The following is a 27,425-nucleotide window of genomic DNA, read 5'->3' on the forward strand; positions in this document are numbered from 1 at the left end:
CTGCACTCAATATGCCAGCAAATTTGGAAAACTCAGCAGTGGCCACAGGACTGGAAAAGGTCAGTTTTCATTCCAATCCCAAAGAAAGGCAATGCCAAAGAATGCTCAAACTACCACACAATTGCACTCACCTCACACGCTAGTAAAGTAATGCTCAAAATTCTCTAAGCCAGTCTTCAGCAATACGTGAACTGTGAACTCCCAGATGTTCAAGCTGGTTTTAGAAAAGGCAGAGGAACCAGAGATCAAATTGCCAACATCCACTGGATCATGGAAAAAGCAAGAGAGTTTCAGAAAAACATGTATTTCTGCTTTATTGACTATGTCAAAGCCTTTGACTGTGTGGATCACAATAAACTGTGGAAAATTCTGAAAGAGATGGGAATACCAGACCACCTGACCTGCCTCTTGAGAAACCTATATGCAGGTCAGGAAGCAACAGTTAGACCTGGACATGGAACAACAGACTGGTTCCAAATAGGAAAAGGAGTACGTCAAGGCTGTATATTGTTACCCTGCTTATTTGACTTATATGCAGAGTACATCATGAGAAACGCTGGGCTGGAAGAAGCACAAGATGGAATCAAGATTTCTGGGAGAAATATCAATAACCTCAGATATGCAGATGACACCAGCTTTATGGCAGAAAGTGAAGAGGAACTAAAAAGCCTCTAGATGAAAGTGAAAGAGGAGAGCGAAAAAGTTGGCTGAAAGCTCAACATTCAGAAAACGAAGATCATGGCATCTGGTCCCATCACTTCATGGGAAATAGATGGGGAAACCGTAGAAACAGTGTCAGACTTATACTTTTGGGCTCCAAAATCACTGCAGATGGTGACTGCAAGCCATGAAATGAAAAGACGCTTACTCCTTGGAAAGAAAGTTATGACCAACCTAGATAGCATATTCAAAAGCAGAGACATTACTTTGCCAACAAAGGTCCGTCTAGTCAAGGCTATGGTTTTTCCTGTGGTCATGTATGGTGAGAGTTGGACTGTGAAGAAAGCTGAGCGCTGAAGAATTGATGCTTTAGAACTGTGGTGTTGGAGAAGACTCTTGAGAGTCCCTTGGACTGCAAGGAGATCCAACCAGTCCATTCTGAAGGAGATCAGCCCTGGGATTTCTTTGGAAGGAATGATGCTAAAGCTGAAACTCCAGTACTTTGGCCAGCTCATGCAAAGAGTTGACTCATTGGAAAAGACTCTGATGCTGGGAGGGATTGGGGGCAGGAGGAAAAGGGGACGACAGAGGATGAGATGGCTGCATGGCATCACTGACTCGATGGCTGTGAGTCTGAGTGTACTCCGGGAGTTTGTGATGGACAGGGAGGCCTGGCGTGCTGCAATTCATGGGGTGACAAAGAGTCAGCCACGACTGAGCGACTGAACTGAACTGACTGAACTGTGTGCATTTCTGGAAATACAAATATATCAATTTGATTCTTTTATTATCCACTAAAGAGACAAAGTTGATTTATCTAGACATTTAAATTCCCATTTTCTGTTTTACTACTTGTTGCACTCATTTCTCCAGAGAAGCAGGGCCTGTGTACCTGTATGCACCCGAGGTAGCCATGCTGGGAGGCCACATGAACAGCACTGTTGCCATCTTGGTCCACTTCATCCAGCGAGATGCCCTGCTCTTGCATGAACTGAAGAAGCCACAGCAGAATCTTCTCCTATAAACACAAGGACAAGTTGGAATTAATTCGGCTGTCATGTAGAGCCAAATGACTGGAAAAGACCCTGATGCTGGGAAAGACTGAAAGTAGGAGGAGAAGGGGGTGACAGAAGATGCAATGGTTGGATGGTATCACCAATTCAATGGACATGGTTTGAGGAAACTCCAGGAGATGGTGAAGGACAGGGAAGCCTGGTGTGCTGCAGTCTACGGGGTCGCAAAGAGTCGGACATGACTGAGCAGCTGAACATGTGGAGAGGCCTAATAAGAAGACAGGAAAATAAAACTCCAACATGTGAAGCTTAGTTATAGCCACGCTCACCCTATGAAGAGAACCTTTCCATTCTGTATGAACTGAAAATTCATGAATCTCTGACTAAAGTCAATGAAAGAGAATAGTGCTGAGAATTCAAAGAGCAGAAAGTTATCTCAGATTGTTTTGCTTCCATATTCTTCAGGTGGAAAAACTGATTCAGAGAAAGTTTGAGCATCTCCGCAAAGTTACACAGTGAGACGGAGTCAATGCTGGAACCAGAATCCAAGTCTTTTGATTTCAAGGCAATATTTTTGCTACTCTGTTAAATTATCTGGTAGCTTTAAGAATATTGTAAAACCTTGAACTATTGAGATAACTGGTTTCTACTTTATCACCCTTCAACTATGACTTCGTAATCTCACACCTTTCAATCAGCAGGCTTCCAAAAAGGGGAAACATATAAAGTTGTTAAGCATAAGATAACCACACTGAAATAAAACTGGGACCCTCTTGATTTTTCTGATCAATTGGTGGTGGTATTTGAAACGTAAAGGTTTCTCTTCTATGTTAAAGAGCACCAAACCTCTGAACACAACCTTTCCAAAGCAAAGACAGAACAGTCAGTGCGTGTTGTCATAACCTGTTTGCATTTTACCCACTGAGTCTTTTTTGGTATTTTCATGTTATGTTTAGTCTCAGGAGAAAGCAGGGGGATGGGATTTCAGGGTTTTAAAATAGAAAAATTAAATATAATGCTAAAAAAATACAAGAGTGGTAAAAACAACAGCATGAAATTTAGTGGGTGGAATGTGACATTTAAAAAGATGATCATGCCTTTCAAAGAGGCTTGAACCTCTCCTTAGCCTTTTAAAGGATTTTTCCCCAGTTATTTGCTAGGACTGGTCATGAACTTTTATACTTTTCTGGATTAAATTTGCCTGCACCTTCTGAACATGCCAACTAATCTGCTAAAGGAATGTTGGATCAAAACAGCCAACTCCTTTCATGTTTCTCCCCTCATGTGGGGAACGGGGCACTGTTTACGAAAGCAACTGTGATAGCAGGGAGAGACCGCATATATGCACCACACTTTTTTTCACAGGAGCAAGCAGAAAGTAAGTCCTCTAAAGAAAAAGAAAAGAAAATGTAGTCAATACCCTGCAACCAACCAAGAATGTACCCTGGCAAAGCAGGGTGAGCTGCAAAAACACAGACCTTGTTGGAAGGGAAACCCTCCATGTCCAGAGAGAATGAGGTGGGGCAGAGCCCCGAGGCCAGGGCTGGGTGGCTGGAGGTGGATAAAAGAGAGGCCTATGTGCTCTCTTCTTCAGAGGCAAAGAAAGAAAGGAAGTTGAAACTGATACCAGAGCAAGTGATGTTTCAAATGTATAAGGTAGAACAACTTCTGTTACTTTTCCTATTTTAAGGGAAAAAAACCCAAAACTGAATTACCTTAATTTGGAGACAGATGATTAATTCATTTTTATTGAAGCACAGTTGCTCTACAATGTTGTTAGTTTCTACTGTTCAGCAGAATGAATCGGTTATACATATATATATATATTCCCTTTCTAAGATTTCCTTCCTATTTAGGTCACCACAGCACCTTGAGTAGAGGTCCCGTGCTACACGATAGGTTCTCATTAGCTATCTGTTTTATACATCGTAGTGTATGTATATGTCAACCCCAAACCCCCAATTCATCCTCTCTCCTTAGTATCCAGAGGTTTGTTCTCTATATCTGTCTCTCTATTTCTGTTTTGCAAATAAGGTTATCTGTACCATTTTTCTAGATTCCACACATATATGATATTCTATGATACTTGTTTTTCTCATTCTGACTTACTTCACTCTGTATGAATGTCTCTAGGTTTATCCATGTCCCTGCAAACGGCACTGCTTCATTCCTTTTCGTGGCTCAGTCATATTTCACTGTACACATGCATCACATCTTCTTTATCCATTCATCTGCTGATAGACATTTAGGTTGCTTCCATGTCCTAGCTGATGTAAACAGGTGCTGCTGTGAACACTGGGGTGCATGCATCTTTTTAAATTATGCTTTTATCTGAGTATATCCCAAGAGTGGGATTGCTGGATCATATGGTAGTTGTATTTTTAGTTTTCTTCAGAATCTCAGTACTGTTCTCCACAGTGGCGGCATCAACTTATATTCCTACCAACAGTGTAGGAGGGTTCTCCCCTCCATATCCTTTCCAGCATCTGAATCATGTGATCTTAACTCCTAAAAAGATCTGGATGAGTGGGCATCTCAAGATCAATGCCATGACCAACTGGTTAGAAGCCAATGTCTAAGAAATATCAAGAGGGCAAGCTGCTGTGCCTTTGCTGGTGAAAAGGACAGCCCTGCTATCTTCAATGGTCACTGGCAAGCTTGTGGTGACTTGGTTTGCTCCATGATATTAAACATTAAGATTGTAAAATGGGAGAGATTTTAGCGAATCATCCAATTCAAACACTCTTATTTTCAAATCGGACAACTGAAGAAAACTGGATATTCTCAGATATTTCAGCAGCTTCTTTAGCAAGTAAAGTTCAGAGGAGTTCAAGATAATCAGAAATATTTTATATGTACGTTCTTGTCAGGCATACTTTCATGTTTTCCAGACTCAATTAAATATCATAATGGATACGTGTGTGCTCCACACGCACAGAAAATGCCCTTTGCTATAATTCACAGTGTTTTGACTTTTGTTGTTGTTGCTCAGACACCAAGTCATCTCTGACTCCTTGTGATTCCTTGGATTGCGGCACACCAGGCTTCTTTGTCTTTCATTGTCTCCCAGAGTTTGCTCAAATTCATGTCCTTTGAGCCAGTGATGCCATCGAACCATCACATGCTCTCATCCCCTTCTCCTGCCTTCAATCTTTTCCAGCACCAGAGTCTTTTCGAGTGAGTTGGCTCTTCCCATCAGGTGGCCAAAGTATTGAATCTTCAGCATCAGTCCTTCCAATGAAAATTCAGGGCTGGTTTCCTTTAGGATTGACTGGGTTGATCTCCTTGCAGTCCAAGGGACTCTCAAGAGTCTTCTCTAGCACCACAATTCGAAAGCATCAATTCTTTGGCTCTCAGTCTTCTTTATGGTTCAACTCTCATGTTCAGATATAACTACTGGAAAAACCATAGCATTGACTATATGGACCTTTGCTGTCAAACTGATGTCTCTGCTTTTCAATACGTTGTTTATGTCTGTATAGCTTTTCTTCCCAGGACTAAGTGTCTTTTAATTTTGTGGGTGCAGTCACTGTCTGTAGTGATTTTGCAGTCCAAGAAAATAAAATCTGTCACTGTTTCCACTTTTTCTCCATCTGTTTGCCATAAAGTGATGGGACCAGATGCCATGATCTTAGTTTTTTGAATTTGAGTTTTAGGTCAGCTTTTTCACTCTCCTCTTTCACCTCCATCAAGAAGCTCTTTAGTTCCTCTTTTCTTTCTGCCATTAGAGTGGTATCATCTGCATATCTGAGGTTGTCGATATTTTTAGTAATGGAGTTAGAGGAAATAGAATACTACATTCCATAAGAGCAGGAATTTTCCCCTTATAGAAATCTGGGGAAAACCTATAGAGACCTGGACTTTACAGGGGCTTGATGCCTTGGGAGAACAGGACAAGGTCTGTGTAAGGCAGGAGGCGCCCTGGCTGCTGGGGCTCTCCCAGTCAGGTGTAGCCCATACTGTTATGATAACCTGCTGCTTTTCTTAGGATGGCCTGGATAATTCTTCCTTACAATTACTTTTACCAAATTCAATATGCAAGACTTTAATCAAGCAAGAACCATTATCTTAATTCAGGTTAGTTGCTCCGTGGTGTCTGGCTCTTTGTGACCCCATGGATTGTAGCCCACCAGGCTTCTCTGTTCAAGAAACTCAAACGCTGGGAGATAGTGAAGGACAGGGAAGCCTGGCATGCTGCAGGCCATGGGGTCAGAAAGAGCTGGACACATCTAAGCGACTGAACAACAGGAGCAACAACATCATCCTATTGTTTAAAACAATGTAGGTCTTTGCCCAGCAGGTCAAATTCAGTTTCCTATGCTGCAGTGGACACTTTAATAAGAAGCTATGCAACCGGCTGCACCTTCCCTAGTGGCTCAGATGGTAAAGAGTCTGCCTGAAGCGTGGGAGACCTGAGTTTGATCCCTGGGTCGGGAAGATCCCCTGGAGAAGGAAATGGCAACCCACTCCAGTATTCTTGTCTGGAAAATCCCATGGATGGAGGAGCCTGGTGAGCTACAATCCATGGGGTCGCCAAGAGTCAGACATGACTGAGCAACTTCACTTTCACTTTATGCAACTGGCCTGTTTACTGAGAAGTTATATGGAAACGACCATCTCCCCTATGATACTGTGCAGAGAGGCACTGCTCAAAGGGATGGGCTGACTATCCACTTAGTTTAACAACCAAAGTTTAGGACTTCTGAGATGGCATGGAGATGGTTAGAACCCCTTGGTTTGGGTAAAAGCATGTTTAGCATCCTGGAGAAGACAACGGCAACCCACTCCAGTGTTCTTGCCTGGAGAATCCCATGGACAGAGGAGCCTGGTGGGTAACCGTTCATGGGATCACAGAGAGTCGGACACAATGTCGGCCACAATGTTCTGAGTGACTAAGCACAATGTTTAGCATCCAGTCTCCTAGAAATGCTTTCTGCTCTGATTCTGGAAAACATGCCTGCAGAGACCCACAGTCCTACGGTTTAAACAGTGACTTATTTGACAAATATCCAGTAAAGAGAACAGAACAGATACAGCTACTTTCTCCGACTAAGAAGATCCTGTGAATGTACATCATATATAAATACATATCCATGATGCCTAGCTTTTCTTTTAGACCTTTAGTGTGTTCTCCCCACCTCCCCAGTGACCCCACCCCTGCCATGTGTGTGTGTGTGTGTGTGTGTGTGTGTGTGTGAGAGAGAGAGAGAGAGAGAGCCGAGCGGGTGGGGGATATTAAAGAATGTAACTTCAGACCTTCATGTTCCCATAGGTATTGCTTTTAGGGAACAGCCAATGTAACCACAGGGATGAGGCAGTTCTTCTGTATTATTTGTTTTACAGAATGCCTCTCCAACTGACATGCCATCCAATCACCTATATCTATTATATCTACCCATTCAATGTTCATCTAATGAATGAAAACTTACTTTATGTACTAGTTTCCTCTTCTGGGGATTTTCTGCTCTTTTGATAACCTGTTTTAATGGTTTTTTGTGTGTGCATTCTTAAAGGCAATGGAATTTCTTTATACAGGCAATTAATACATGTAATTTATGAACTTTGCTGGACAGTCTAGTCAAAAATGGAATTGAAAAGTATGCCACAGGTACATTGCTGCTATCAATAAAATCTCTATAGTTTTGTTACAATTGTAAGTTCTAAAGGAGGCAATTTTGTCTGTGATTATAAGTCATCAAATCTAACAAGCCATCAATTGTAAGATTCATTCCAGTTTTTGAGATGGTAAAATGTGAAAAAAAAAAAAAGGCCAGCAATAGTTTCATATTGTCACTTATTGTAAAATAAATGTAGAATCTAGAAACAGTAGAATGTGAAAAAAATAATACATCCAAGAATTGACTGAACAGGTTTAGGACCTCCCTGGTGGCTCAGACGGTAGTCTGCCTGCCAATGCAGGAGACCCAGGTTATATCCCTGGGTTGGGAAGACACCCTGGAGAAGGGAATGGCAACCCACTCCAGTATTCTTGCCTAAGAATTCCACGGACAGAGGAGCCTGGTGGGCTACAGTCCATGGGGTCACATAGAGTCAGACATGACTGAGTGATTAACACACACACAAAGAGGTTTAGGCTGAAAATTTTTTTTTTTTTTTGCCAAACTTATCTTATACTTTACTTATAGGTAAATAAATAATATTTGTAGCAATAAAAAACATAAAATGGAAGGTATCCAATAATCATTATACCAACATTTACCTAGTGTCTGCTCCAGGCTTCCTGTGACTTTTCTCATTTGGATCTCAGAGCAACCCTGTTAAGAAAGTTTTATTATCTCCATTCTAAAGATGAGGAAACTGAGGTCCAGGGAGACACTTTCTTATCTTTTCTTTTAAAATAAAGAAATATAGACAAGGCTCCTGGGCTAGTAAGGGTAGGGCTAGGACAAACTCAGACTGAGGAGCTAATGTTCTGTGTCTTCTGTGTATGAATATCCACCATGGCTCATGACTCATGACCCATGACCCTTGACTCCATAAAGGACATGCTCCTCTGGCACCCCTTGGGTCACAGAAATCACATTAACTGCCTGTCAGTCTGTGGGTTGTGGAGCTCTGTGCTGGTTATGCTTTTTCAAAGGTCCTTGGAGAGCAGATTCTTGCTTGTGTCAATCAAAGATTTTTCTATGCACTTTCATCTGCAATCGTAGCACTTTCAGCGTTGTTTTCTTATTTCTGCCCCATGACAACAAAATAAAAAGTCAACAGAATATTTCTCCTTTTAAAAGTAAACTGTGGAAAAACTATGACACAGCCTGTGGAAGCAACCCCCTCACCAGCAGGCCCGTCACCATTCATGACCATTTGGAGGAATTCTGAGCCTATTGTGAAAAAGTGACTTTTATTTTTTTTAATCTGATCAGGTCAAACATTTAAAATGGAGAATGAACATCGCATGGGCAAGTGTGCTCTTTCTCAGTAAATGGTTAATGCTATGATACCTGTTGTTTCCGTAGCAGAACTTCTTGACCAAAAGGCACATTAAAGGTTTAGAAACAAAATGAGAAGTTTGATGTTGAAACAGTGACCAACACGCCAGACAGGCCGGAGCCCCCAGGCATGTGAGGGCGAGAGCTTCGCTGGGACCCTGAAGGAGACCATCTGAGCTTTCATACTTGAATAAAACAGTCCAAGTTACACAGGTGGTAGCTTTGACTTGAGATCATTCTGTCTCGATTGTTTCACCAGCAGCATTTCTCCCACGGGACGGCAAAGCAGGCCCATCTGAACACGCGCCCCTCTCTTTCCCCGAGTGTCCCTCACGCGTTCACCTTCATGCTCCCCGTGGCCGGTTCTGCTAGGTACTATCAGACAATGAAGTAACTGCCCTCTCTGAGACTTTGTGTGTCAAGAGGAGGAAAATCAATTCCTGTTACCCAAAGATCTATCACTCCAGGAGACCACTAAAAACTGCTGGCTACCCCGTGGTTCTGGAGTCCTTACAGGTAATTTTTTTACCAGAAAAAGGATGCCAATTGTGAGTCAAATGGAGCCCATTCTTTTAAGAATCTATAGTAGGGGCCAAGGGTAACTAAAATAAACCAGGAGAGAAATTTTCCTCTGTACTATCCTTTCCAAAAGGTATTTACTGAAGAAACAAAAGCAGAACACACTCAAGTGCCTGCTCGATGAAAAACCTGCATGTGCTGAATCCATTAGAAAACTGTTCAGTAACAATCTTCCTTGTGAAAATATTAGGCTTGCAGTGGTTCCAAGTTCAGCATCTCCACAGGTTATCTGTTACCTAAGTGGCTGCAGCGGATGTAGGATGGCTGGGCTGAGCTTGCAGTCCTAATGGGTGTCTACATTTTCCACTTGGGTAGGAATGCTCTCCTAAAGGCACTGCTGGGGTGCTCTGCTCAGAGCTGTACTTGAGGTCATTAAAAATGCTTATCAACTTGAAATAACAATCTGAAGACTGATACTAACATGAAGCAAATGTTTGACATGGCTCTTCACAAAGGTCACTGATTTCTGTATTTTCCTCTACTCCAGCCAAATAAACCACACTATCACCTGATCAAATCCCAGAAATGGCACTTTCTTTTGTTTTGTCCCAATGGCTTCAAAGTTATGAGACGCCTGCTGTGAGAGTTGAAGAGAGAAACTGGCACCTATAAGCAACATTTCCCGGGACAAAGAATACCAGATGCCCTATTATTGACTTAAAGTCTCAGAACAGCAATGCAATCCTTCCCTCCTTTTCTTTGGCAAGCTCTTCCAAAACTGCAGTCAGCTTTTCCATTGATATCTGAAACTCCTCTTTACATAAGCAAATGAAATCAGGGGTGTGAAACAATTATTCAGACAATTTGAGAATAAATAAAATTTCATCTTATACTGAGAATGATTTATGAGGACTATTTGTCTTCATAATTCTTGTGGTCATTTGAAAATACTATTCTCCCCTCTGCTGGCCTAAGCCAGAAAAGAGCATCTTTAGCAAATACTTATTAATTCTTACGATAGTTCATAGAACACCATGGCTGGGGCTCATAAGCACAATACACAAAGAAAATGAAGCAATTACTTCAAAGACAGTGGCTTTTACAAATTTTAAATGTTCTTGCTTCTTTCTTCATTCCATAAATTTAGTACCATGAGCTGTGTTTAAGATACTCCAAATATCACAACATATTGTTAGATACAATTATTTTTTAAAAAAAGGACTTCTGCAGCTATATCAGTTCCATTGCAAACAAGCTACACAAATTTACACGGATGGAGAAAAAAACAGGATCTGGCCTCAAAGTCAAAGGACCTGAGTTGAGATCCAGCCTTTGCTCTTACTGGCCACTAGACCATATGCCAGCCACTTAAACGACTTCCTGTCTTCAGTCTCCTTGTCTATAGACTAGGGATAAAAACAACAGAACCCAATAACGTTGTTTTAAAGACTAAGTCAGATAATGTACACAAAGTCCAATGGCATGGTGCTTGGTACATATAGGAAACATTACATATATATATATAATTGAAGTTACCATATAAAGTATCACCTAACATGAACCCCACTGAAGAAAGGTTGTGGCAATATTCTGAGTCTATTTATAAATTTGAGACTGTCATGCTCGAAAAAGTATAATCTCTTGTTAACAACACCACAATTTACTGCCACTGGGAAAGTTTACGAAGCCAAAGGGATACGGTTATAAGAATGAGAAGCAATTTTCTTTGCCACAAACAAATGTGATTAAATCTATTTTAATGCACTGCTGACTTTATTTATATTTTCTTAAGGCTGAGATTGGCATTTTGTGGTTCCAGTTTTTTTAAAGATTATTTATACTCATCCTTCCCAAAGGGAGTTAGTGATGATTTTTTACTGCATACACTGGATTGTAACATGTACATCAATTACTCACACTGGGATTTCCTAATGTAGGAACTGACTGTAACTGAGACTCACTTCGTTTGCATGATTGCTCATCTTTTTTTTTTTAATTCTCTAATTCTTTGTTGAAGATGATAAAACAAGCTTTGAATACATAAACAAACATGAATAGAAAAACTCAGTGTTGTAATTATTACCAAATTAATCTGAAAGTAAAATTTAGCAATGACAATTAAAATCCCAATAAAGATGGTTTAACCAAACGTAAACAGCCTATTTTGGAAAAGAAAACATGTATGAATATTTAAGAAAATTTTAGGTAAGTGATTGTTTTGTTTATCTTTAATGGAGCAAGGAGAGCCAACCAATCCATTCTGAAGGAGATCAGCCCTGGGATTTCTTTGGAAGGAATGATGCTGAAGCTGAAACTCCAGTACTTTGGCCACCTCATGCGAAGTGTTGACTCACTGGAAAAGAGTCTGATGCTGGGAGGGATTGGGGGCAGGAGGAGAAGGGGACGACAGAAGATGAGATGGCTGGATGGCATCACTGACTCGATGGACGTGAGTCTGAGTGAACTTCGGGAGTTGGTGATGGACAGGGAGGCCTGGTGTCCTGTGATTCATGGGGTCGCAAAGAGTCGGACACGACTGAGAGACTGAACTGAACTGAACTGAATGGAGCAAGACTTCCTCAATTAATGTCTTACTAAGGATTTGCTTTTTAATTTTGGGTTCAAGAAAATATATCATTTTTCCTTTCCACAGAAGTTAAATTTGTTTACTGTAGGAAATTTGGAAAGAAGTGAAAAACATAAAAAACGAAAACAAAAGCCACTTATAATTCTGAGTGATAATTACTATAAACATGTGGAGATGTAAGTTTTTTTTCTAGTCTTATTATTCATTTCTCTTTCTCTCCAAAATTCAGAGTTGGTACCAAATTACAGGAACAGTTTTGTATCATATATTTTAACTCAATATTATATAATGAATATTTTTCCGAAAAATTCTGTCATATGAATGTCTCATTATTTATCCAATATTCTACCATGAAATATCTAGGTTTAGCACATTTTTTTCCCTACAAAAAATGCTACAATGAATATCATTGCCTATAAATCTTTGAATACATCTTTGACGATTTTTTAGGTTTCGATTTTGACATATTAAAAATTTAAAAAGCGGCAGATTATACAGTATGCAAAGAGAAAATAATTAAAAATTTCTTCATACCTGACCAAAACAACCTGCGTAATGAATAAGGCTTGGAAAATCCTTAGAACAACTCAATTCAGCAATGGCTTCTGTTTCACTCACCATCCAGCGTACACACTCCAACTGACCATTCTAGATTAAAAAGAAAAAAAAAAAGTTGAAGGTAATTCAAGTTTAAAAGTTACCTCACAGGTGGCATTTTTATCAAGAAAAAAAATCACATGAATTTTAGCTTTTATTTCTGGCTTAACTCATTTACAATAAATGTATACCATATCTGTGATCAGTAATTTTTACTCTAAATCAACTTCATAGTTTTTACTTAAATATGTTCTCATAGTTTCATCAGTTATTTTAAAATCAATTTATTAGAGTATAATTTGCTAACTATAAAATGTACTCTTTTAAAAGTACAATTTGAATTTTTGACAAGTATATTCTCTGGTAACTACAACTCCAATCAAGACATAGAACATCTTCACCCCTGCCCCCTCATTTCTAGTTCTCCTTTGTTCTCATACCGCTCACCTTTGCCCACATGACCACTCTGATTCCTATCACAGCAGAAGAGAATATGCACTCTTTAACATCTGGTTTCTTTCTACCTGGGCTTCCCTTGTAGCTCAGTCAGTAAAGAATCTGCCTGCAGTGCAGGAGACCCAGGTTCGATCCCTGGGTTGGGAAGATCCCCTGGTGAAGGAAATGGCAACCCACTCAAGTATCCTTGCCTGGAAAATCTCATGGACAGAGGAGCCTGGTGGGCTGCATAATGCTTCTACCTACATAAGCTACTGCTTGGAGATAGCTTTTTTCTTTTTATTGCTGAGAAGTATTCCACTGTATGAATATACTACAGTTTGTTTATCCATTAACTCTTAGAACTGGCTTTTTCTCTTGGTAAGTGAGAATGTGAGGAGTCCAAAATAAAGAAAAGGGAAATAATCCCAATGCTACTTTCACTGAAGGAGCCTTCTCTTCCTTGATGCTCATAGTCCTTTTCTCCTGTGCTCAAACCCACACTGAGCAAACCAGGAAGACAGCTGTGACATACACAACCTAGTGATTAAGACCCAGACTTTGGACTGGATTTAAATCCTTAATCCACCACTTAGTTACAAGACCTTGAATAAGCTTCCTTATCTCTCTGATACTCAATTTTCTCATCTATGAAATAGCAGGAGTTAGTAGCAGCTACCTTATGGAGTTACTATAAAGATTAAATGAGGCAAAGCATGTCAGCTTCCTAAGCACACAATACCTGTTATCTTATACTATATTAAAATGCTATCTTAGATCCTCATAATAACTCCAGAAGACAAATGAGACATTCAGCTGCTTTCCTGGTTTACACAGTGTGGGATCTTAGCCCAGGAGAAAAGAACTACAGTGAGTGTGAAGTCAGGGAAGCCTATACTGACAATAAGACAGGGGAAGTAATGTGCTCATTCTTCACTTACTCTGTAATTTCAAGTAGTCAACTTGTAGCTAATCTCATGTAGAACAGTCATCTAGCATGATTAGTACCTGCTGAATAGCCCCACTCAGCTCTATCTCCTCCCGTTTCTTCCCTCCTTGCTGCCAAGGGAGGCTGATCTCTATGGGTTGATTCCCTTGGCCCCTGGCTTTTGACTGGGTTTGGCTGATGAAAAGCAGTAGCAGGAAACCAGGAAAAGAGAGTGTGTTTAAGGTTCCCTTTGTTCCCAACTCCCCCTTAATGGAGATGCCACTGGTCTGTTGAGTCCTACCAACCAGTCAAAGGTCAAAAGTCAGCAGTTCTACTCAATCCTCTCTATCTCAAGTCCTTCCCCTGCCTTTTTAGGCTCTGGGGTGGTAAATGTGCTCTGGTTGTTACTGACCCCAATATATTGCACTTTCCTTCACACGCTCCCTACACCTACACCCCGTCCATTCACCCTCCTTTTGCATATAAATCATCCATTATGGCCTCTCCTTAAATTACACAATTTGAGCATGCAGTTTCTTAGGAGAACTTGAAAAACAAAACCACCCACGGACACAATGTGCTTCATTCCCTCTGAATGAAGAAAGGAAAAGGAACCATGCTGAGCATCTATGAGCAAGACAATCTACATCAATGTGTATTAACACGGAATAAATGCAGAAATACGAGACAACAGTCCTGATTTTAGTGATAGCAGGTAGAGTCTCTTCTCTCTCTTTGGTTAGTCTAACTAAAGGTTTACTAATTTTTAAGCAGCTTTTTATGAGACCGAATTTGGTTTTGCTGGTTTTCTCTATTGCTTTTCTATTGTCTATTTCATTTATTTTTGCTTGAAGTTTTACATTTCCTTCTTCCCGCTTGCTTTGAATTTAGTATTTTTCTAGTTTTGTGAGGTAGATTAGGCTATTAAGTTGAGATCTTCCTCCTTCTCCTTCTTTTTCAAACAGGCATTTACCAAAACATATATTTCCCTTTAAGTAAGCACGTAGGTATGTTGCATTTTCATTGATCTCCAAACAGCTTACAATTTTCCTTGTAATTTCTCTTTTGATATAATGATTATTTTGGACTATGTTAATTCTATATACTTGTGTATATCTTAAATGTCCTTCTGTTATTAATACCTAATTGCATTTCATTATAGTTAAAGACAAACACTTTGCATGATTTTAATTACTTTAAATTTACTGAGATCTGTTTTATGACCCGACATATGGTCTATAAGAGAGAATATCTCATGTGCACTTGAAAAAAATGCATGTTTCTGCTGATATTGGGTAGAATGTTCTGTTTGATGTGTTAGGCTTAGTTCATCGAAGAAGAAACATTTAAACAAATAAAAAGTTGCCAGAGAGGCAAAAGGAAATACTATATCATTACCATAAGTTTGAAAGCCGCATCACTTGTCATTAATAGAACTACCAACAAAACAAAAATCTTATTAAGTTCTAGTTGGAAATTTTTACTTGCTAACATCTCTGAGCTTTGGGTCACTCATTGTATGTTAAAAAGGAGAATCAGTAGGTTACGTATTTTCTCACCAGACCAGCATTTTGTCTTTAGGCTTATTCAGAAATTAAAAGAGAATTAAGGTTACTTTGTTTAGATTCTAAATTTTTGTGCTGCCTCCATGTTAGAAAACAGATTGTTTTCACCTTTTTGAAACTTTCTTTACAATCATTTTGTTTAACTGTTCCCAAAGGGCACTTAATAATACCTTGAACTCCCACGGTATCTTAACGTTGGGTCCCCCAGAAAGCACTCAATAAATTTTGCATGGAGCTGGCAAGAATTTATGATGTTCCATTTAAGGAGTTTAAGTGTGGGAGGAGATGTTCTTAAGCTCTGGTATGACTTCAGAGCCCCTTTTCTAATGTAATCTTCTTATTTGATATCCTGTCTCTGACTCGGCTTCCTGTCGGCCAAGTCATATCATCTGAGCAACTTCTGCCCCTTTGTACCAAGTCTGTTTGTCTTTAATGACAGCAGGGCTCTCCAAAATGTGCTTAACGAGGTGAAACACCATCAGTTAGTTACCAGTGTTCAAAACAAGGTCTTAAAATGGAAGAATGATGACTTCTTGGGACTCCCTCAATTTCACCAATGTCCATCACAAGACACTAATGGACTGAGGCAGGACATGTGTCAGGACAGGATTGCCAAAAGGCAAGGCACTTGTTATAAAATATTTGCATTTACTGCTTTTGTAAATTCTAGATTAAATGAAGGAATAAAAGAACACTTCCATTTCTCAGATCATTGTCCAGAAGTAAAGTATGAAAAGCCTGAGACTGCAAAACTATAAGCGCTTTTGAGTCCTCTGGGTTTGATGCATATTCTTCATTAAAGCAAAAAAAAAAAAAAATTACTAAGTTTGCTTGCTGATGGTATTAGAGAGAACCTATATTGACTGGAGGAGTTTAAGAATAAATGAACACTTAATATGAACAACATAAAGGAGTTTGCCCATGGTTGGCTTAATGACCATTAAATTTCTTAGGTACCTTTCTACTTTGAAGATTCTTACTCCATCAAAACAAGCATTTGGGCACACAAATTAACAAATTTTATACAATTATGTGTGTGTGTGTTAGTTTCTCAGTCGTGTCTGACTCTTTGCAACTCTGTGGACTGTAGCCCACAGGCTCCTCTTTCCATGGGATTTTTCCAGGCAAGAATACTGGAGTGGGTTGCCATTTTTTTCTCCAGGGGATCTTCCTGACCCAGGGGTTGAATCCAGGTCTACCACACTGCAGGCAGACTCTTTACTGTCTGAGCCACTAGGGAAGACTTAACTACAATTATGTAGTTAACATATATTCAAAACCCACCACTAGTGTGGAAAACTAATGAGCACTGTACTTTATAAATACTAAAATGACAAGGTAGATGTCAGCAATCACTGGCACTGAAAGAATATTTTAGTCATGACTGACAGTCCCACTGATTACCAAACCCAATTCTTGCCTTCCCACAGGATTCTGACATGGGACTAGATCCTGAATTCACCGTCCTGCACCGGTAACTTACCTGCCTTATCCACCAGGCTATCAGTTCCTTAAGACAAGAGACTATGTCTCATTCACATTTGTTTTGCCAGCATCTTAAAACAATGTCTGGTGGAGTCAAAAATACTGTTTAACTTCACTATTCTGAATTTTCACTCACATTTGTTTTTTCTTTTTTCTTGATGGCAATTCAGCTCTTATTTGACATAGCATCATTGACAACTAAGGAAAAATGATATCTATCCACTGGGGTCATGGATTTCTTATATGATCAAAAAACCTAATCACTGAGTAACATTAAGCACAATAGAAAGCAACTTTTTAACAATGTAAAACTTTGCTGAATGATAAATAAATTGAAGATACAAAAATTTAGATTTGCATAAGAGGTATACAAGGGAAGGAAATTGCTTTTCAAATATAACATGTTCCTTAGTGAATTCACAAAGAGACTTTAACCAACAAGTTCCCCTAGTATATTTCAATATAATTCTATTTGTAAAAATTATGATTATTCAGCTTTTAGAAGCCATAACTATTAAGCAAAGCAAAGTACAAGTGCAGAAGCACAAGATGTATTATATTTCCCCAAACTTCACTTCTGGCTTCTTAATAAATGTGACTAAATTCCACATTTATTTGCCAAAGATCTTAAAAGTAATTTTAGTTTAATAGCTAACCTTCTAGTGATGTGTTACATTTTACAGAGGCACTCACTACAGTGCTATAAAAGACAACATTTTCCTGTATCACTGTTTCTAGGTTTTAACTCTATCCCAGTCGGCATTAATTTGCCTAGTTTTTGACAGATAACATATTGTGCTCTGCGAGAGCCAAACTCAAACTCGGCACCGATATTCTAAAGAACTCCTGATATTGCAGATGCTTCAACTTCAGATGTAATCCATTAGAGGTCCACTTTATTCTCTGAAATCCTCCTGAGTGCTGGGCTAGCATGCCTTACCATACACTTTTTCCCCATTCATCTTGCTCATTTATACTCACATTAGGAAAAAAAACGAAACAGCCTCACATAGATCCAGAGGTGGTTAAGAATCCAAACTGCAGTCACCATGAATAACAAAAGTTCTTAAAATGGCAACAGATCATTTTCCTTTCTCTTTATTAGCTGTTTTGATGCTTACCCTAAATTGGAATATAGTCTCAAAATCTCAAAGCAGTTAGTGACTGAGATGGTTAACCTTTTAAAAACAATAGGTTCACTTGCTGTTTGCTTGGAACATCACTCTCCTCTCTTTCCACTCTAACATTTAAGTTTACTAGAAATCTTACAAGGCAGGAACATGTGGAGGGCCCAGCCCCCAACTACCAGTCACCTTGATGGCCAGGCCTGCTGGAGTCAACTTCTCCACATTTCGCTCGTTGAGGCAGTCTTCTCCCATCAAAGAAGTGAGGTGCTGCAGGCACTCTGCGTGTCCCTGCGATGCGGCAACGTGTAAGAGATTGTTTCCACTTTCGTCGTGAATTTTGTCTAGATTGTCGGCAGCTAGGTGTGGCTGTACACATAGTAAGACAAGGAAAGCTTAAGTCAATAAAACAGAATGAGAAGCTGTGGGGGTTTTTCTCCGGGCCTTGGGAAGAAGAGATGAACTTCCAGAAGCCCTGGTTGACAGTCATGGGGTTGTAATAAGTCAGAATTCCTTGCTATGAAAGCACAGGAATGCTCAAGTGACTTACTTTCATGGGAGACAGGCAACAAAGATGAGTCAACGGGTCTGTAGAGGCTCCAAGCCAGCTTTCTAACAACCCATGGCAACCAGCAGGTTTCTTGTCTGTCTCCTCCACTCCTGCTATGTGTTCTGAGGGCCAGACTCTGCTTTATTCCTTGCGGTAGGTTTGCTGAATGAATGAACTACCTATCTTAACCATCTGCTTCACCTTGAGCTTTAGAGAGCTGGCTCTGACAGCAAGCCTCATGATGGGTGCTGTAGTCTGTGCTCCCCTGGGTACCTCAAGGCACTTTCACCCCTAAACAAACTCCTGGGCATCTTTGGACTCTGGTTTCTTCACCTCAAGTGAAGTTCATTGCCCTGAGCATGACTCATTGATAAAGACTGTTGGGTAAATTGAGAGTTGTTATCATTTGGGAAACATAAAAACATGGGAAAGATAAAAGAAAGGAATGAACCAGAGAGGAAGAGCCAGGAGAAATGGAAAAGACATTTTCAAGAGACAAAAAAAAAAAAAAAATTACTTTACTTAGTAAAATTGTTCAATGATATCATCCTATTATAACTCTAAAATTTGTGGTAATAGACCAAGTGCATTACATTTATCTATGCACAGCTTTACCATGAGTAGAATCACATGGCCAAGATGTGATGATTTTCCTTGACTGAGACTTTAATTAACACCACAGTGTCAGCTCAGGCTTACTACTGTTTGATCCATGTCTGGAAGCCAGGAAAGAACAATGTAGGCAGATGGAATGTGATTTCAGTTTAGTTTTCTCTGAGCCTAAGCAGAACAGACTTTTCTTACATCATGTTACTCTGTGTCTAGAGTCTCTGGAAAAGATTCTTTATGCTCCCCAGACATGCAGACCTGGAACTAAATAAAAACTCCGTGTGGGTCAGAGGGCAATCAAGCTCTAGGGTAAGCCTCTATCTGCAAATGCTTTCAAACGTCCTGGTCCAAGTCTTCTGAATAATGATCAGGATAAAACAGAAGACCCTCTGTTCATATATCTGGCAGTTCCCCATCAGCAAGGAACTGACATCCCCACAAATAACTCAGCGAGAGCATTGGGAACCATTTGAAAAGCAAAAGGAAAGACATTAAGATGCGTATTTTTTAAAGTGCTGGGCTTTTTTTGGTTTTGCTTTTACTTTAGAGTACATGTCCTTATTACAGTTGAATTCATGCACAGTTCAAGTGAAATAATACTCCCTCTATAGCCATTTGTTTTTCCTTATATGAACCACCTGACTTTTAATTTTAAAACTCCAAAGTCACATCGCCCAACTAAAGCCGTGAGCAGAGATTAAACAAAAACTGGAACCAAAGCATCCTCATTCTGTTACTGGTGAACGGAGTTGATAAAGCTGGAGATCTAGATGGTTAGTGTGCGTAATGATTAGTTCATACTCACCAGGAGAGCTATCTGCCCTTCTTTAACAATGTTCAAGATGCTTTTTACTTTTTTCAGGTACTCATTCCTTTCTTCGGGCCCCTGGGAGCTGGTCCAGTTCATGCCACCAATCTGCTCCTCAAGTTTGGGGTCTGTTGCCGAGGACTGCAGATGGAAGGCCCTGAGCTGGCAGTCTGGTGCCATTGCCTTGTCAACTTTCCGACTGTGAGGATCACTGAAGGTCTTGTGTAGGACGTCCTTACCCTGGTTTTCAGGCTCATAAGCAGAGCCACATTTAACGGGAGGAGGAGAACTCTCTGATTCTTCAGGGGAGAGCTTCTGTTGGTCCTGGACAGAGGACGCTTTTCTCAAGTGAGGGCTTTTCACAGGAGAAAGAACACAAAATGGTGTCATGTTAGACGGGGAGCTCTCGGCACTTCCGGTAGGGCAAGCTTTGCCGGAAAGGCCATTAATGCTTGTGCATAAACCCAAAATTCTTTTTTCCGAAGTCGCCTTGGTGAAAGAGGCCAGCTGCTGACTGGATTTGATGTAAGGCACGTCGAGAATCTCATCCATGTCGAGGTCATAATGTTCCAGCTCCCCCAGCAGGGCGCTGGGTTCGGCGCTCTTCCTCTGGGGGCTGCCCTCGACAGCTCTGGGGCCGAGCTCCTCGGGCTGGGGGCCTGGGTCAGGATCGCCCCCTTTCTGGTACTCTGTCTTTTGGTCATCACTTTCATTGTTCTCCAGAGTCTCTGGCTGGTGTTTCAATGGGGACACTCTTTTCACTGGGCGGAACTTACTATACACATCGGCGATTCCTGTGGGCTTCTGCGTGTTTGTAATAAGAGTTGAGACACCACAATTCCAGCCAGAGCTAGACACTGTTTTAAAATAAATTAAGAGAGGAGACTATTAAGTTGAAACACTGAAAACAGCATGGCCATGTAGGCAGACATGATCTACTCAAGTTGTGCTCAAAGGAAGTCTGGGTATTAAGGAACAATTTAAGAGAGAATGTAGACCATAAAACAGTTTGTACTTACCCTTGAAAATCAGTGAATGCTAAAAGAAAGTTACCACGTATTGGCTCAGAATTAATTCACATAATAATAATAGTAGAAGCAAACAGCAGAAGAATACAAACCCAGACAGATACTCTGTTTTATTCCCTGAGTGGTTGCACCTCCCTAACAGTATGTTGATACTTGTCACCACTCTGAAAAACAGAATTGGAGGATAGGATCCTTTGCGTTTAATAAACTTCCAAACTAATTCAGGGTGAGAAGGTATGTACCTGTATTTGTGCACACACACATAGGAAAACCTTTAGAGCTCATGAAATCTCAGAGAAAGAAGAGGTAAATGATTTAATATTGGGCAAACTTAAACTGAGAACTATTGAGTGATTCACTAGGTGATCTGTTAGATGGATCAGGGAAAGAACAGGAAGGCATGGAATGGTCAGGACTGGTTGGACTGTGGGAGATAAGGCACAGTGGAGTTCATCCCACCCTAGACTGACTAGTATCCAAGTCAACCACAGCTCATGAGCATTTGACAGTGCTTTCTGGCATATGACCAGCAACATAACACACTGCCACGCCACAAGGGAACATGCTCTTTTAAAGTCATTGCTGCCCTCCGTCATTTGGAAAGCTGGAAATGACAGGAGGAAGTGTCAAAGGGAGGGTGAAGCAGGCAGGCTAGTATTTTTTTCCCCCTTCTCACTTCTGTGCAAAGTTTAGATAAAGATTGTATAGTCTGTGTTTGAGTGTCTGGTTGGGATGACGTGTCAAGTGAAACAGCAACACATCAGAGGTGAAAGATAAGCACCACCTCCTTCCACAGGGAGCCTCATATGACCAGCTGCCCCTGCCTCCCCTCAGAGGCTGACCGAGCAATGGCCTCCTCCCTCGGCCTCGATGATACAGCTTCCTCTCTGGGACAGTCCTCTGACTAGACAGATGACCCTGCACCCTGGGAACTTGCAGGCCACTGATTTACGGACTCTTACTCCTTTCCCACTTAGTTTATACCATCGTCCACCAAAGGGGTGAGGTTTCAGGATATCCTTCCCACTCGGCATCTCCCATCTCTGTCTCCTCTTCTAGAACGGCAGTGGGTGGGAAGTGTTTCAACCAAAGCACCTGTGTGTGTCTGTTCTTTGCCAGCGAGCACAACCCAAAAATGGGCTTCCCTGGTGGTGTGGTGGTAAAGAATTCCACCTGTCAACAGAGGAGACGCAAGGGATGGGGGTTCGATTCCTCGGTCGAGAAGATTCCCTGGGTGGGAAAAATGGCAACCCAGTCTAGTATTCTTGCCGGAGAATCCCATGGACAGAGGAGCCTGGTGGGCTACAGTCCATGGGGTCTCAAAGAGTTGGACACGACAGAGTGACTGAGTACACACACACACACAGCACAACCAAAAACTAAAGGAACCTGAGAGGAGCGTATATTCGGGACTGTAACTTCTGCAATAGCCGCTGCTATTACTGATTCTTGGGGTGAAAGTAGCATACAAATGATTTAAAGTTCCCCAAATTTAGACCTGGCCACTCTTCTTCCTACTACAATGTGTTCTCAAAGGACTCCAGTAAATTCCGGAGTCAAAACAGAATGACAGTGAGCGTTCTAAGCCTGAATGCTAGATACCTATTGGTGGGTGAATTTTCCCCCGAAGTGGACCACAACTTTGCTTGTGGTCTCAGAGGGTCTGCACAAAGCAATCCTTCTCTGAGGACTTTCAGGAACCTACGAGAACACTGTCAGCTGTGGAGTGAGGCCAGGATTCTGTCTAATAAGAAACAGGTGTTAACTGAGAATACTCCAGAAGGGAAGGGAGGTATCTAGATGCTCTTAAGCTGCTGCTCCTCTGCCTTTAGCTAATTCTGCCTTTAGCTAATTCTGGTTCTTACATGTATACAGTTCTTGACGCAGAGCAGACAATTAACAAATGCTAGTATCTGAGTTTGAATCTCACTCTGTACAACACAGTTAATTTCTTTAAAAATGCCCAAAGTGCATCCCTCTGAGGGATTCACAGCTTAATTTCACAGGGAACAAAAGTCCTTTTAATAAACTCAGAGGAGCGAGAGCTGGATCACCACCGAGAGCTGGATTTTCTAGTTATTCATGAAATGTAAATATGCAAAGGCAAAGACTAATTCCAACTGGTCCATTATAAATTTCAAAGTCTTTCTATCCTTTATATGTCCTTTTGCCCTATAAAATATAAAGCTAAAAAAATTAATGCCTGCCAGAAATTCTTGCCAAGCCTTTAACTCTTCCTTTCAAGAAACACATGGTTACTTACTTTTTAAAAAGAGCAGAGAAACAGTGGACACAGAGTTTATAATATGTAAATATGCCTTTAATTTTATCCATCAATTATCTGAAAAGCTTATAGTAGAATATATATATATATATATTCCTTAACATTTCTGAAATATACATTTATTATTAGGGATAGCATTTGCTAATATATTGCCAACTACCTTCATGTTTTTGGAACTTCTTGATAATGTGAATCTCAGGATGTAATAAAAAAAATTTCAAGCCACATAACTTAGTGGGCCAGTACAATGAGAGCATTGTACCAATGTATTTATGTATCATATAAGGTCGTGGGTTCAAAGGGCTACTCTTTTATGTTGGCTTTATTTACATGTGAAATTTTTTCCAAGTGATACAGGGAAATGGATACCATATGTTTCCCAGCTGTTTTCTTCTGACAGGGGCCATTAAGAATGCTCTATGGAAATGAATTCTGTCTGAATCTTATGAAAACACTTCTTTCCACAGAAGAGCCTAGAAACTGAAGACAGGGCATCAACATTAGGCTTGTTGTCCTCCTTATTCAAACCTATGATTTTTTTTTTTTTAGGCTGAGTGTGAAATCTGTGCTTTTTAGTTTCTGTCTTGACTTCCTGGAAAAAAAACCCAGTTAGAAAAAATGGATTAGATGACAAGTTTTCATGAGAATGCTCTCATTTATTACCATATACTTGTCTGAGAAGTAAAATTTTGTTTATATACAAAAGATAAAACTCAATTAGTTTCTTTCTCCTAAGCTGGGAAAATGGGCATTTTAAGCATAACATCATTGCCTTTAATGACTGACAAGATTTTCACTTCCAATTCGATAAGTCTACCAAAAATTCCACTTATACTGTTGTTCTATGCCAACACCATAATAAATTTCTTATAATGCATGGAAACGAAGATCAGACTAACTATGGTTACTAGGAGGACTTTGAGGCTTAATTTGTTTCCTGGAAATCATGAATAAACAATTCACATGTTAAACTTTAAATCCCTGAAAATTTGATCTATTATCTTATGAGATCTTTACAAGCTCTGTAAGAACACAGTCTGTGTCTAATTTCTCTCTATCCCTCAAAGCACCCAGGAAATTCCTTCATATGAGTAGGTTCTCAGTGACTTTTTGGTACAGTGGATTCATTTTCAACATCTTATGAAAGGAAACATAAAATATACCTAAAACCAGTCCTGATTATGGCACACATTTTCTAAATGGTCAGTAGGTAAATGAAAGTGCATTTGAGGCTGATTTATAGGCCATAATTCCCTCTCCTAATCTAACTGGCATTTGGAATGTCTCCCATCTACAGCAGGGTATTTCCAATTGCCTGCTGACCATCTACAGGTCACCATGTCTTCAACAAGCATCTAACGTGAGCCCACGTCACACAGGTATGTGTAACAAGTAGAATGTTCTGATCCAGGGATTTTATCACCTTCCACACTGGACTGCTTTCTCCTTTCCACTTCCTTATCCAACATTCACACACTCTCTCTCTCTATTCCATCCTCTCTAAATGTATTCCTGAATCATATGACCATGTATGCTGGCTCCCAAGCAAACCACCTCCAAGGCATCACTGATCTTTCTATTTCTTTTTTTAAATTAACTTCTGTTGGAGTGTAGTTGGCTTACAATGCTGTGTTAGTTTCTGCTGTACAGCAAAATGAATCAGTTGTGCATATACACATATCCACTCTTTTTTAGATTTTTTTTCCCATATAGGTCATTGCAGAGTAGTAAGTAGAGGTCCCTGTGCTATGCAAGAGGTTCTTAGTAGCTATCTATTTTACACATGTGTTTATTTTAACATGTGTTTATGTCAAATCCCAATTTCCCGTTCTATCCTTCCCTCCCTTTCCCTCTTGGTAACCATAGTTTGTTTTCTACATCTGTGACTCTATTTCTGTTTTAAATAAGTTCATTTTACCATTTTTCTTTTAGATTTCATGATCCAGCAATCCCAATCCTGTGCATATATCTGAAGAAAACCATAATTCAAAAAGATACACGTACCCCAATGTTCACTGCTGAACTATTTACAATAGCCAGGACGTGGAAGCCACCTAAATGTCCACTGATGGATGAATGGATAAAGAAGATGTGGTTCATACATGCAATGGAATATTACACGACCATAAAAATAATGAAATAACTCCATCTGCAGTGACATGGATGGACCCAGAGCCTGCCATACTGAGTAGAGTAAGTGAAAGGCAAATATCACATGATATTGCTTATGTGTGGACCCTTCTCTTTTATGATCCCTGCCCCTCACCCCTTAGGCAGCGAGTCTTACTGGGGCCCGATCCTCAATCCTTCTCTAATTTGGTCCCTTGCTTCATCTTATCACACTGACTAGACCACACTGAGACCTTCCCATAGTCTGTGCAGGGTTCCGTCTACTTCTGAGGTTTTCCTTTTTGATCTCCTATTCAGATAATGATTTTGTCACTTCTTAATTTAGAAACTTTGAGGTGGCCTTGTACTGCCTAAAACAATGTTCCCCCACTATGGGGGAGGCATATCCCAGTGCACAGAAACCATGCTAAATACCCATGATTTAAAGAACAAACAAACTTCTCACTTTTCAACTCTTTCTTCTTCTTAATTAATTTAAGAACTCTCAGTCAGGTGCTACAATGACTTTAACTCCTCCCCCCAAACTTACAAACTCCTTTCAGAATAATGAGACTGTGGGCTTTCACCTCAGAGACTTTCATAAGCAAAGAGTTCACAGAAACGCTTTATTTCTATCCCATTTTAATGATGTCCTTGAATTTACTATGACACCGATTTTCCACTTATGACACAGACCTAAAGTTTCTCTTAAAAACAAATATGCTAAAAATAAGTGGTCTTAGAAAAACAGCTTTAAAATAATAATACAAGTGGTTTACAGGTAAAACAAAAATGGCAGAGGAAACTTTACATGTACCCATGTTACAGAAATAATACTTGAACAACTAAGTTTTGATGAACCTTTTACTTTCAGGATAGTAGCTAAATTCTTGAGCATTCTTTATTTTCTAATTTGTCTTCTCATCTCAGCACCATTATTCCCACAGCACTGACTTTCCTCTGCCTTTCCATCGCTAAACTCACCCTTTCTGGATGTCCCATATCCTTTCTTCATTTTCCTTCCTTGCGATGAGTACCCCTGTCCCATGATGCCTTTGCTGCCTTTATGGAAGCTCATCTGCCAAGGTTCCCCTCATGTGTTACCTCCTTGGTTCACTTCCTCTGACTTTCCCAGATAGTTGCCTTGCTTCTCAGTGCCCTGAGATAGACTTGCCCATACTGAGAGCCAGGCATTTATAAAGCTCTGATTCAACAGTTCACTTAGGCAACTGTTTTGCCTTCTCTACTGAGAGTCTCTCAAAGTCAAAGACTGGTTAAGAACCAATCTGTTTATAACAGCCCTCTCTCAAGCACAGCATGTCACAGATATAGGGACCAAGGACTAAACCTTTTAAAAAATGAATAAATGAATGAAGGGAGGAGAGAGGGCATTGGGTAGGGGGGACAAAGGTACAAAGGAACATGCTAGACCAAAGATGCAAATATACTACATACATATGAGTCTTGTCACAGTGAGTCACCCTTGCCCACATTTTGGACACACTGAATGTGTTGAATATTTCAAAGACAGTCTTGGTAAAGCTATTGAAGATGTGCTACATATTATTTTCAAGTATTTCTTAAGTTCTAAGCCAAAATTGCTTCATCTGTAAAATAAAGGGGTTAGACACATGATGGCTAAGACCTGACCCACCTCTAAATTTCTATGACTGTATGGAATGTCTACAAATAACAGGGCTCTTTATTCTGAGTGACTCACTATGAAACACTATAATTCTTCTGGATCCATGTCTTTCAACAGATCCTCACAAATTTATAATTATGAGGCTAAGCTGATTGCTGACACAGAATAACTCTTTGGCTCTTGGGACTGATAAATTAGTATTTTCTTAGGAAGATAATGTACAGTTTGCGATTGCAACGGTGGATCCAATTTTTGAGACTGAACGTCAGTGCTGGCTCCCAAAATGTCTATTTTACTTCTAAATATGGAGTTATGTGTCCATAGTAGAAAATTAGCTTTAGACATCAAGAACAGAAAGGGGTATCTTTATGATAAAATACTGTTTTCTTGCTATTTATTTTTAAAAGGTAAAAGAATACTATTTTCCTTGAGAAACAAAACAATCAGCTTTAGCTGTAATTGCCTTAACATGTACACAACAATGCCCTTCACATCTACAGCTACTGGAAACCTAGGCATCTTCAAGGAC

The 27,425-nt window shown here is 40.1% G+C and overlaps 1 protein-coding gene across 1 annotated transcript in view; it reads right to left on the reverse strand.

Annotated features, from left to right (window-relative positions):
• SNCAIP (synuclein alpha interacting protein) overlaps positions 1-27,425 on the reverse strand; it is a 163,537-nt gene that overhangs the window by 26,802 nt on the left and 109,310 nt on the right. Inside the window, exons 4-7 of the mRNA XM_052643684.1 lie at positions 19,828-20,687; positions 18,053-18,232; positions 12,264-12,377; positions 1,553-1,678 (exon numbers count right to left, since the gene is read on the reverse strand). Of these exons, the coding sequence (XP_052499644.1) occupies positions 1,553-1,678; positions 12,264-12,377; positions 18,053-18,232; positions 19,828-20,687 (1,280 nt within the window). The remainder of the gene's footprint in view (positions 1-1,552; positions 1,679-12,263; positions 12,378-18,052; positions 18,233-19,827; positions 20,688-27,425) is intronic.

The sequence above is a fragment of the Budorcas taxicolor genome, chromosome 7 (genome assembly GCF_023091745.1).
Source record: "Budorcas taxicolor isolate Tak-1 chromosome 7, Takin1.1, whole genome shotgun sequence".
Lineage (NCBI taxonomy): Eukaryota > Metazoa > Chordata > Mammalia > Artiodactyla > Bovidae > Budorcas > Budorcas taxicolor.